Source organism: Eptatretus burgeri, chromosome 14 (assembly GCF_056783735.1).
Source record: "Eptatretus burgeri isolate ZD-2024b chromosome 14, Ebu_testis_v1, whole genome shotgun sequence".
NCBI classification, from domain to species: Eukaryota; Metazoa; Chordata; class Myxini; order Myxiniformes; family Myxinidae; genus Eptatretus; species Eptatretus burgeri.
Window position 1 is genome coordinate 21,410,054 of NC_140974.1, and position 13,811 is coordinate 21,423,864.

Sequence of the window (13,811 nt, forward strand, 5' to 3'; positions counted from 1 at the left end):
GAGTGTGATCAAAGGGTTGAGTTAGCTTGACAGATCATCCTTATTTTATACTGACTGTGCTGCCAAATGTTGGTAAACTTCTTCAAGCTTGTTTTGATTGACCAGAAATTTATGAATTATTTTGTTTGTATAATTTCGGATGATATCAAATATGAGAGATCACATATGGTACACTCATGGGGTAGTAAATAATGTTGGCCATTGTAAAGATGAGTAGTCAAGAGGACGGAGCATTTCAGAATTGCATTAAAAAAGTTTAAAATCACATAAATTGTTATTTGTTTTTCAAGAAAATAATAGAATAGGAGTTTATCAGGAGTTATAGTGGCTTAATGGTTAATGCTGATGGCTTTAGATCTTAAAGTCCTGAGTTCAAGCCCCTGTAATGCAATAAACATCATTGGGTGGGTTGATTCAACTCATCATCCAGAGGTTGGCAAAATGAGTACCAGTTCTGGGAAAAATAAACCATTCGATAATTATCCTGTGTCAGAGTGGCGAATGGTCCATGATTGTGCCACTGAGCCAATGAAACTGCCTTGACAGCCCTGTGTGCCTGATGGTGTGAAATGAATGGTTAGTTGGTTATCAGGACTGGTGCCCTTTTGTTGTCGAATGTTGTTACAACTCGTACACATGCAAAGAAAACCTTTTTCACACTGTAGACAGGGTGTTGCATAATGCATCATTTGTAATTCACCACTTTGAATTATGCAGGATGAATCCCGACACCTCAATGCCCCTTACCACCATTTCCTTTGCATTTCTAATGAGATCTCAGGAGAAATGCGATTGATATTATGTAAAGACACGTGCAAAAATGTGCTTCAAAATTGAATATACAACAGAGAGTATCAAATTATGCTTTGTTAGTCCTGTGTTGTGCTGTTTTTGGTGTCACTTCAGACTCTGCCATGAGAAACTGGTCCAATGCGGGTGAGGAGGCGAGAGTCCCAGCTCAGGTGTTGAACTCCATAAAGATCTATCAGCAATCCCTCAGGGTTGAGGATAATATAATCCACAAGTCAGAGTTGGGATTACTGATTGGGAAAGGGGTGCTGGGTATTGGGATGGTATTGAAGAAGGGGTATGCAGTATTTGTATTGAGATAGTATTTGTATCCGACATCCTGATACCTCTGCACATTGTGGAGATATTTACAGCAGAAATATGGAATTTGGCCAGGGTCTTGATGACCTTCACACTTCTTCTTTGTCAAAAGACACCGTGGTATTTTTAAGATCAAACAGTCGTCAATGCCAGCAGATGGGTCTCCAACTTTACGACTCATCCGAGGGACCGCTCACTCATTGATGCAACACCCGGCCTACAAAGCTCTATTCTTACAATTTGTAGTGGGGTTGAGAAACAATTTCAGACTAGACAGCTTAAACTTAAAGAGAAGTGCAATACTTGTGCACCATCTGGTCCGACATCCAGATACCTCTGCACATTGGCGTTATTTGCTGTTTTATTTCTACATAGTGTTGTTTTATTGTTCAAACTGTAATTTTTTAAGCAGTGAGGTGTTATCTTGATGTCCCTTTGACGAGATCTCTTTACGATAATTATACTGAGCTGGAATCCAATCGGTTAAAGAGTTCAAAAAGTCAGCAGATGGGGCATCATTAAGTACTTGAACATTAGAATTCAACAAACTGAAATAAACCTGGGGGGAAATAACAAACAACAAAAAGGCAACTGGCTCACAAATTCATTTCCGGAAAGGGAAACTGTTACAACCACAGGTGACACAAGCACCTGAGACTTCATTTTAAATTGCATTTAGTGTTTCCCCTGTTATGGCCTAATGGACTCTATGTTTGCATCCAACCTGCTCCAAAACATGGAAAGAATGAGAAACCTGAACCAACGTCTCAACAATGAATGAAGCATGCTCCTCTATCAAGAACTTCAAAATTCTTCTGCCAACCACCAACTCATGGTCGACTCATTTCTAACACTGAGCTTTGCCTGCACCAGCTGACACCATGCCCCCTTTCACCAGCAGCTCTTCTCATTATGTTGTGATGCTCCTGCACATTATTGTCCTGTTTCCCTTTCACCATACATACTTTGTCTCTTGACACTTTGCCCCCTTGCTGTTCTGCTCTTCCATAAGCCTGAATATCAAAAGCAAGTTCCGAAAAAAGAAGCTCTGTCCACCCTACAAACTTTTCCTCATAACCAACTTGACTAGCCCATACTTGACATCAAAAGGTGACTGCCAGATTTGCACACAGCAAGGGTCACACAATACAACAGCATCACCACCATACTGATAAAGACCAATGAAACAGAACTAGTTGCTCTTCTGGCCAAAAAGTTTCAAAACCAGCACTCAAAGTTAATGTAAAAATACCAGGGTACATCTATTACACCAAACAAATGAAATAAGTGATTCAGAAAACAACTGTAAATTAATTAATCTCTTCCCTAGCAATGTCCTAGAAGGAGTTAGACAACATCAACTCGAGGCACCAGAGAATAAATAACCTGACCACTCAAAACTACCCAGTTTAGGCTCCACAAACTATCACGCTGCACTGAACCTTGTCACTACTCAAAGCCAAGCATGGGTAGATATGTGATGATATCTGACGATAGAATAATTTAATTTTTAAAGTGATTTTTCAACATTGAGAGATGGGGCCAAAAACGATATATAGCATGATATTTCAAAAATATATTTGGCCCTAAATGCTCTCGTGGATCAGGCATTACATGGCGGAGGTACGTGCTCCATCGAGTGCCATTCTCGTCTGCAAATGTTTACTCAAATACCTAACCTTTATCCTAAAGTCATGAGTAGAGCTCTTTTCAAATCACCTCATAGGTTAAACAGTTAAGTATTTGTAACAGCTTTGACAATGAAGTCCACATCCAAGCTCACATTCAAGAAGACCTGACAATATCCAAGTACCATGGTCAACTTGACCAATCACATCAACGCGGGATCAGTAACAGAAAGACAGGGGCTCAGGCAAGAGAAGACACAATTTTCCCAGACTTAACACTCCACTTCCCTTCTCTCCTGACCTACCAATGGCAAACTAGAAAAATGGACAACACAGTCATCTCATGTGATGTCATCAAATGTCTTCATGTTTACAATTGTTGCTTCTATGTTAAAAGCTGTCATCTGCAAAATATCCCACTATTACAGTTGATATAATCATGTCATTATGGCCTCAGACCTCAAAGGAACAAACCTTGGTGAGTTCCTGAGCATTGGCTAGGTTGTCTACAGCGATGGCAAGAAATACATTGAGAAGTGTGTCTGTTAGTTAGTTTATCAAGGAATGATGATCATTTATAGGCAAACAATTCCATACAATCTCTGTACTGTCTTGATGGTTGATGGTTAGTTAATAACATATGTTTAAGATATCAGAATTGGTTATCAATCATATGTGTGCTTGACTGCCATGCTGAAGAATGACCATCTGTTAATGAGTTCTGCATCTATGTTTCTTCATGTCTATCCATTGCACATTGTTATACATGATTGCTCTATATTTCCGAGAGAGTCCGAAAGCTCAGAGAGGATACAGTTTCCAAAGAGTGTCAGGACAATGAAGTAAAACGAGGCAAACATTCCTCGATTGACACCTCCCTGTGATACAATGGCATCATACATGACTATGTTCCAATCTTCTCCTGTAAGGATCTGGTGGAGAATGGGGAAAATAAAAAGGAACAATTAGGGTTATGTGTCGAAGCATTGGCTATAAGAGTCTTAATCTTCTTTAGTTTTACAATAACTTGGACAAAATAAAAATAATCCTTTATTAATGATCAAAGCTGTATTTTGGAGATAGAATAAGAAAGAGATATAGATAGAGAGCGAGAGGAAGATTCTCTCTCAAGAGTTGAAAGTAAGAGCAACAACTAGAATGACACTCGATAGAGCGCACGTTCCTCCGCAAGGCTGCACAGTTTAGGTTTTGCATCCCACTCCATAGGCCGGATCTGGATCTGGACCTGAACCAAATCTAATCGGTTTGTTCTTGTCACCTCACCAACTCATCTACCACACCATGTTTTGTCATAACTCGTCCACAACTCTTGGAAATATCATGCTGTCAATCGTTTTTGGCGCCATCCCTCAATGGTGAAGAATGACCCCGAAAACTAATAAAAATACTGGTATATCCGGATCCAGTTCTTCACTAAAACAGAATCAATTCGTTCTTATCAGACATCCAACCTCTTCACCAAATTTTGTCCGAATCCATCCACAAACTTTTTGAGATATCCTGCTCACAGCCAAACAAACAGACAGACAGGGGTGAAAACATAACCTCCAGCCACCTTCGGTGGTGGAGGTAACTAAGGCGTGTTCTTCAAACCTGCATGTTAAAAACTTTGTGTTACGTTGTGCACACACGTGCTCACCCACACACATACAACACCAGATCACGTGTGATTAAAAACAAAAAAATAGAGCAGAGCACCCCTTCAATGATGTGATTTGACGTTTCTTTTTGCTTTTGCAAATTATTTTTAAAGCACTCCATTTGACGTCGAGCACTGACAAGACCGGAAATGAGTGGTCGTATCGTAAATGCTGAGGCTCGGGGTCTATTGGCCTGAGGAAGCCTGCTGTGAAGCTGGTTAAATGTCATCTGAGACTGGGTCTGCTCTTGCTTATTGTTCAAATCAGTGGAGTAGATGTGGTTAACTTTTGCTTGTAAGTGCCGACTTATTCTTCTTTAAAAATGTATAATCCCAACTGCCCCAATCTTACAACATATACATATGTATGTATGTATATATATATATATATATATATATATATATATATATATATATATATATATATATATATATATATATATATATATCAAAACATCAGGAGTGTGACGAGCACTCCACTGACCCCATTGGACAACAGTCCACACCAAAGCCTCGCCTCAAACACAGAGGTTTCGGCCCGGTGACTGTCAAAGAAACAGAGATTATATGGTCATCGTCAGTGAAACATCAAATGGAACCACCGATCTGGATTTCAGGCCACACACATATAACACCAGATCACATATGATAAAAAAAAAATCCAGAAGAAAAAAAAAAGAGCCCAAAATCCGATCGGTGGTTCTGTTTGATGTTAAACTGATGATGACCATATAATCTTTGTTTCTTTGACAGAGTCACCGGGCTGAAGCCTCTGTGTTGGAAGCGATGCTTTGGTGTGGAGTGTTGTCCAATGGGGATCAGCGGAGTGCTCGTCACACTTCTGACGTTTCGATTTTCCCACTGGTCAGATCACTTGCCTTCTGGTTGAATGGTTTGCATTAGTAGGAACAATTGTTTTGGTGGCTTTCAGATGGTTGTTCTTTGTGGATTATGCGGTTTTACCGTGTGAGCCATAATCCGTGGTGATGCTCACCAAAAAAGTCAGGGAGAGGGGGGGAGAGAGAGAGAGAGAGAGAGAGAGAGAGAGAGAGAGAGAGAGAGAGAGAGAGAGAGAGAGAGAGAGAGAGAGAGAGAGAGAGAGAGAGAGAGAGAGAGAGAGAGAGAGAGAGAGAGAGAGAGAGAGAGAGAGAGAGAGAGAGAGACAGAGACAGAGACAGAGACAGAGACAGAGACAGAGACAGAGACATACAGACAGAGAGACAGAGAAAAAAAAAGGCAAAATCAGATGTTATCTGGTCTTACTTGAAACACTGTCATGATAGCAGCAGGAAATGTGTCAAAGTGTGTATCTCGTGGCTCATCTTCAAAAGTGAACCTGGCATGAAAATGAATACAGTTCAGTTGTCCATGGCAGTTGAAGTGGTTGTGCAGTCAAACTGTTAAGTCTGCTTTGCTGAAATAACATTGGTACCAATACACCTTGTTTCTTTGGGATTTCAACGTTTGCTGCTTCACTGTAGAAAAAAAACATCATTGGTTGAAATGGAGCTTTGGAAAGTCAATTTATTGCTTTCGTCAATGCAGCCAACAAATGCAGACAGAAAGCTAAGTTTGGCTCATTTATTTCTTGGAAAACCAGGAATAAGTCATGATAAACAGGTCATTCCAACTGACATTCTTAATATCCCTTATATCTGACATATCTCCAGATCCTGAAGACCACTGTTCACCACCATCTCAGATCATCCCGAATCCAAAAGCATGATTTTTTTTTACCCTTGTAAACCCCACCCAAATCGATCCTCCTTCCAATTTTCTAGTTTTCCCTCCTTGGAGTTTCCTTCTGTATATGCCATCTTGCCCACCTCATGCATCCTCTGTATCCATCTTGTCCACCCCCCTGCATGTGTGTTTTGTGTCATGTTTTTGTCTATTACATCCTAATCCGTTCCGTGCACTCACTCTTCCACAAGCCTCGATTCTACATTCAAAAAAATCCCTTACTTTTGCATGTTTTCCACATGTAAAGCCATGAACATGATTCCAATTCATAAGAAGTGACAAAAGCTGTTCATCTCAATGAGTAAATCATCGGTTGTACAAACAGGGGCAAAAATCACAACTTTGGTCAAAACCTGTTTGAATCTGATTTATTTTTGTGTTTTGGACGATAAAACCAGATCAAAAATGTTCCATGTATCAATTTTTGACAATATTTAGCACTCAGCTCTTCCCCATTATGACAGTCTTTAGGGACAGTTTTCATTGAAATTGTCCTAATTGTCATCCTATAATGTTCTTGAGATTCCTCTCTGGCCCTTGTTTCTGCAAATGTTCCTCAAGGGAGCATTGCAAGACAATTACAGTATTATAGTTCACTTAAAATAAGATCTACTTCCCTGTTCTATGACCAACCAAACTCGTCCTTTCGACCTAAGACTGGGAGGTGAGGAACCAAACTCGAGGACCAACAAAAGAAAGCAACACTTCAAAAAATGCACTTACAGGCCTCCAAAGAGCTGCATGCCGAGGAGAGCAAACACGACAATAAACAGGAACAGCAGAAAGAGAAGAGACACAATCGACTTCATGGAGTTGAGGAGAGAGACAACGAGATTGCGCAAAGAAGACCAATATCTGCAGCAGATTATGGGGGGGTACAAGGAAAAATAAGGTCAACAACATATGAAAATCAGATGTGATATTGAAGGTCGAGAGGGAGGATGAAGAATTAAAATGCGTGATGGAGTTAAAGAGAAAGAAATTAAAGAATGGGAGCCAGATCGATGAGACTACAAGTGCAGCAAAAACATTCAGGAACATAAAGAAGAATCCGTATGATTGGATAGAGAAATGATGAAAATCAGCGTTGATGTGAGAATCAAATAAATATGTTGATGCGACCTGGGGTTCAAGGCTTGCCATGAGGGGAAGCACTCGAGTTCCTCCCAAACAGTAAGTCCTGAGGCCACCAGCTGTGGATAACTCCACAGCCTGGTGAGTTGTTATGCAACCACAAATGCTGATTGGCACTGCCAATCCTTCTTCTTTTTGCATATGGCAGCTTGGCTGCCGAGTAGCTATCATTTGGGTGGGGCGCAACTATGCCACTGATGCTGTTTCCCTGTACCAGTACACTGGTACTCATTTTGCCGACCTCAGAAGCATGACAGTCTGAGTCAACCCCACCTGGTGTTGATTCAGCAGCTGACGGGGCTCAAACTCAGGACCCCAAGATCCCAAGCCAGCCATCTGAATCACGAAGCCAACACCAGGCTACTGCCAATACTGGCAGGATGTTAATACTTCACGTGGTTACATTACCATTGGACGACTGCACCAAGCGGGTTTCATGCCCTCAGCACACACTCAGATTATTGCCGATCAATACAGTGACCGTACGCTGGATAATAGAGGAAATTACATGGGGTAGAACTTTCCGGCTAATACTACGTGCGGACGATATTGGATCAATGGAGGAATACACATGACGAGCTGGGTACATATAAAATGCAAGCAATTTTATTATTAGAAAGGGTGAGGAAAGGTATGTGGCACAATACGCAAGAGGTTTATTACAAAAGAAAATACGTGGAGCAGGGAAAGTAAGGATGGGTGAGGTGCAGCAAAGGAAATGCAGTTATTTACAAAAGAGTGATATAGGGCAGAGCGATACCGTTGTCATCCTGACACAATCTTATTTGTACTAACATGACAGGCACCATCAGAAGCACTCTCGATGAAAATTAAAATAGTCCAGAAAGATAAGAAAAGTATGAGGTGTTTGTGACCTCTTAATTACCAGGTGAGGTTGACAGACCTGCACAAACCCAGTTGTTCAAGAGGGGGAAGGAGGAGGAATACTGAATACATCTAAGGTGCATGGTTGAAGGAGGTGAAAAACGAGGGTGCGGTGATGTGCGAATGATAGGCAAGTGATGTGCAGAGAGGAAACTATAACAGATGTTGATCAGTGGACCCTGATCATTTCTGATGCTCTTTTTACTGACATGCGTCCACAGCAGACGAGACGGAAAGGGAAGAAAATAATGTGTGAGAAGATAGCTTAATAGTGAAGAGTAAGGAAGTCTGTAAATGTTGCTGCGACTGCTGTAATAACTGTACTCAGCCTGGTGCCTGGTTCTCTCACTCATCCAGCACTCCGTTCAGTGGACTCCATTCCACTCCCTTCCATCTGTTCACTTCATTCCGACCTCTCCGCTCTGTTCCAACCTGTTCACTCTGTTCTGACCTGTTCGCTCCGTTCCACTGCTCTGCCAAGCTCCATTTATTGAACCATGAACCGACCAAGAATGCACTGACCCACAAAATGCCAAGAATGCCAAGAACCAAAAACGCATGACACTTATATAATCCCCATGCAGGGAAGGAGTTTGGCATCGGACCAGGCAGAGTGATGGGTGTTTTTCAGTGCCCCCATTGATGCACAGTCGATTATCACAGTGCTGACTCCACCCATGTGAGGGTTCGGCAGTGAAAATGGCCCCATTCGCTCTGTGTTCTCCTCTGCGGTCAAGAACTGTGATTAACATGGCACTTATTATTTGGTTGCATTCTCTGGCAGTGAACGTGCACTGAACATGCAATGGGGACCACAATTGAGTGGAGCTTTAGGGATACCGACATGACGTCAAATGGAATCTAATGCACGCACACACACGCACACACACACACACACACACACACACACACACACACACACACACACACACACACACACACACACACACACACACACACACAGCTATAGATCTGTATGTCCAGACTCAAGCATCAGTAATGGCTTGCTGCACTCCCACAGTCCCTGTCAGTCCCAAAAGGTGGTGGCAGTCGTCAGTGGTGACTGTGGTTGAGAGATGGCAGCATCAGCGTCGTGGTGAGCTATGGCATGGTTGTTCATGGTGATTGTAGTTGGCATCATTGGTTGTGGTTATGGCATCAATGGCAAATGTAATCAAACTTGAGTTGTGGTTCTATAGTGCGGCAATTACAATGAAGGAGTCTTGTTGGTGCATGAAATATTGTTTGTACTAACATGACAAACGATGTGGCTTGTGTATGGTGAGGGCTGAGGTGAAATGTCCGTTGAGTTATGGCAAGTGATTTGAATGGTTTTGGTGCATATATGTTAATGACTGCCTGTTGATTTGGTCTTTGACTTGTGTGAAGGAGACTTGTGTGTGCAGCGAAACAAAATAAGTAAAGAAGGGGGGGTGGAAAACCTACCTAAAGCCCGTGCAACACATATAATCCATAAATCCACTATACATAAGGGAAGGACTATCTGGAAGGAATACTAATGAAATAACTATCGCGGGAACTGCTATATGTCGTATTGCCTTGGGGAGTGACGGTTTCAGAGAACTGTCACAATATGGACTGGAAAAAGTGGAGCCACCAGATTAGGATATTTTGATGATTACATCCATAGAAACAAGAGGGAGCATTAAACAATGGAATGCATCACCGGGTTATATACTGTTGCTTACAGTCGATCGGAAAATTAACAAACTATATTATAGTAGATCTTTATGCAGACTCACACATTCACCGACACACAGACCACTGACATTCAGACTATGGTGATTTAGCAGGTATGGTTTTACACCGATACAGTACGACCACAAATTCCCTTTAATTAAACATTTCGTGAGTGTGAAATGAGACCCACTTTGTGACTTTGAAGATACGAAGAAGCCTCAAAGCACGGAGCACCCGTAGACCGAGGGATGTACTTGGCTGAAACAATGACCAGATGATCTCAAAGATGCTGCCCAAAATGACCTGAACAGCATACACAAGGAATTGCAGCAAAGCATTTTTTATCAACTCTTAATGCTTTACACAGTTGTTATTAGCCTCATCCATTCCCGAAAGAACGGAATATCCGTGTGTGTGTGTGTGTGTGTGTGTGTGTGTGTGTGTGTGTGTGTGTGTGTGTGTGTGTGTGTGTGTGTGTGTGTGTGTGTGTAGTGCCCCCAAGCAGTCCACTTTAATATTGCGCCACAAACAGCTTGAGGCACAGTTTGGCAAATTCATATAATTTAACCATAACATTTTTATGTCTGACTTCATGACAAGTTGCTTTGTCCCTTGAATTTAATTGTTTGAGTTTGTCTGCATCAACAGTGGGTTGAGGTATGCTGCAAGACCTATGGGCTCATCTAGCTAGCCGGTGGTCTGCCTGGCTGGACTTGGGCACAATCTGACAAAGTTGGTGATTTCAGTAATCACAATTTAATGTCTAATTTAACCACAAGTTGGTTTTATAAGGGTGTGTGGATTATGTCCAAGTTCATGTCTATTCCTGAGTGTCTGTCAGCAATTAGATAGTTCATTCGAAGACATATAAAAAATAATTCCATTACACACACACACACACACACACACACACACACACACACACACACACACACACACACACACACACACACACACACACACACACACACACACACACACACACACACACACACACACACACACACACAGAGCTTTGGGCTGCAATTAAATCAGAATATGAATTTTAGATTCGAAATACAAATGCCAATTTATAATAACATGTTTATTAAAGTATAAGGGGGTCACACTCAGTGGCTTGTGTGAAAGGAGTCACCTGGACAAATGCCCTGGCGAGACTCAGTCTTGTTTGTTTTGTGACCGAATGATAATGATTTGGAAAATACCGACATGGAGCCCACGAAAACATTTTTTTTGCACATTTGTCTCAATGGTAGCTTTCAAAAGGTTGAACCTGCAGTTCGCAACATGGCAACTCACTCCAAAGTCAAAGCAGTTGAATGATGAGTGAAAGTATTTCCGTGTGCCCAAGCTGTACATCTTGAGCGCCATCTCCATGAGAAACAGGCCCAGAAACACAAACTCGGCCTGGCCTGGAACACAAGCATCACAGAAAAGAGAATGATGCACAATTGCTCAGGAATTCAGTGTCACCATAATGACACATTAGAATTGGGGGCATATATTTATTACGTATGCAAATATGGTGCAATTTTTATGCCCTTCCTCCCCCGTCCCCGTCCCCTATACTCCCCAACATCTGCACCATACATACATGCCCGATCTTTCAGATCGTCCCCTCCTCCCCCCAATATCATCCAAGCTTCCTTTCCCTTCTCTCCCCACACCTGCAGTACCTTGTTTTCTCTTTCCCATTGTCCTCCCTTCTAATTTGTGTATTTTTATTTGTGAAATGAAAGATTTGTAAGTATATTCATTTTCTGAGTGTGATTATCTGTTTGTCTGTCAGTCACCTACATGTCGCAATTCTAAACCAACTGATAGAGCTCGTCAAAAGATGGAAACATTGTTTTTGAGGTCATTTTAGGTCAATAGGTCAACCCTCAAGATCACATAAATCATCAATTTCCATCCCATTGACTTGAAATTTGAAAACAATTTGCATATTGGGTCACTGAATTTGTTCACCAAAAATCAGAACGATCGAGTTATCCATTTCGACATGTCAACGGTTTCTATGACAACAATTTCACCCCATTTAAAATCAAATGGGATTTTTTGTAATTGTATTTTTGCCAAACCTCAGGAATTTATACAGGAACCTCTCTAAAAACCTGGTGGTGCCTTGTTAGTCTGTCTCTGGAGTATGCTGCCCTTCCATCCCTTCTCTCTCTTGAAATGGCACCACGGGTGACTGCTTGCGAGAAGGCTGAATGCCTCGATTCTGTGTTTGCTTCTAAATCTTGTGTCCCCAACCCCCAACTCTGGGTACGCACCATTCACTGTCATACCCACCTGCTCCTGATCCATGTGTTTTGCACTTGAGAAGGTGGAGAAGGTTATTTCAACCATTGACTCTGACTCTGCAACTGGACTGGATGGCATCAGCTCACGTGTCCTAAACACTCGGTCCACTGCTTTTGCTCTCTCTGCCATTTTCACCTTGTCATTTGCCTTAGGCCATCTTCCATCTGCTTGGAAATCTGCTAACATCACTGCTTCACATAAAAGGAAAAGCATGCAAAAACGGATCCCCTCAACTACAGACCTATTAGCTTACTTTCAATCATCAGCAGGGTCATGGAATCCATCATTACAGTTGATATGAAATCCTTCCTTTTCTCCAACAACCTCATCTCAGATCACTGATTTGGTTTTAGACCAGATCACTCCACATTGGACATGCTGCTTCTACTCATCCAAAAATGGACGTAGGCACTCAATGTCAGACATGAGATCAGGGGTGGGCATCTCTCTGGAGATACAGTGTGTCATGCTTATGATGCTGTCTGGTATCCCACCATGCTCTGCAAACACTCTGCCTAAGGCATCCAATGCCAAATCTACACATGGCTTACTGAATTCTTCAACTCTCATAGCCAACGTGTGGCTCTCATCGGAATAAAGTACTTTCATCTGCTCTCCATGTTGTGGGGGAATATTTATATTAATGTATTCTAAATTGTAACAAATGGAGTTTTAGAAATGTAACTTTTATGCTACAAGTTGAATTGGCTGTCCTTTCTGGCCAAGAGACTTTTGCCCTAAATGATGATAAATGTCTTGGTCTGGAGCGGAGTGACCTGAGCTGATAACAACGAACCTTTGCCTCGAAATGTACGAAGTGGCTTCTCGTCTAAAGGACACGTCTGCAGTCTGGGTTGATAGCCCCCCACCACTCTCTCATGAAAGTATAAAATGCTTTGAAATGTAAACTTGTTTCAGTGCAAGTACCTGAGGAAGTATTAGAATCTCAGTGGCTTGTGCTCCTTGGAACTGACCAAGTACCAAGTTAGAATAGAACTCTCTGATGTAATGTGGAAGTGAATTGAATCGGGTTGGTCTAACTGTTAACTAAAGTAAGAATAAATGAAATAGAACCAAATAATATTGCAATCAATGGGGATTCTTAAGTTCATTGTATGAGGGTGAAAAGTGTATGGTGGACAATTAGAAAATAAATTGTTTCACAAGGAAGGACTTGTGTGGACATCGGTTATCAGTGTCAATGGGTTTTATGCAGGATTTTATAACCAAATCGGACAAACTTTAACTCTGCCTGAAGTCAAATAGGATTCCACAATCGGTCAGGTAGAATCCTTCAACGATCACAACAAGGTGGGTTAAAAAAATCCACATCAATGTCAAGGCTGGAGTTCCCCAAGGCAGTGTTCTTGGCCCAGTCCTATTTCTGATGTTCATAAATGATCTGGAGTGCCCCAAGGCTGGAGTTTCCCAAGGCAGTGTTCTTGGCCCAGTCCTATTTCTGATGTTCATGAATGATCTCTCCGATTCTCTGGAAAATCCCTTTTATCTATTTGCTGATGACTCACCCTCTGCCATGACATCCCTCATCCTTCAGACAGGCAGGCTGCAGCCTCTTCACTCTTGTCAGACCTTGACAAAATGACAAGCTGGTCAGACACCTGGAATATGTCTTTCAATCCCAA

At 41.8% G+C, this 13,811-nt stretch overlaps 1 protein-coding gene across 1 annotated transcript in view; it reads right to left on the reverse strand.

The window, feature by feature from the left end:
• LOC147012762 (voltage-dependent P/Q-type calcium channel subunit alpha-1A-like) overlaps positions 1-13,811 on the reverse strand; it is a gene marked incomplete at its 5' end in the record, with an annotated part of 328,227 nt that overhangs the window by 158,618 nt on the left and 155,798 nt on the right. Inside the window, 6 exons of the mRNA XM_085853452.1 lie at positions 3,213-3,280; positions 3,553-3,670; positions 5,662-5,734; positions 6,865-6,996; positions 10,052-10,164; positions 11,161-11,273. Coding sequence (XP_085709578.1) covers positions 3,213-3,280; positions 3,553-3,670; positions 5,662-5,734; positions 6,865-6,996; positions 10,052-10,164; positions 11,161-11,273 — 617 coding nt within the window. The remainder of the gene's footprint in view (positions 1-3,212; positions 3,281-3,552; positions 3,671-5,661; positions 5,735-6,864; positions 6,997-10,051; positions 10,165-11,160; positions 11,274-13,811) is intronic.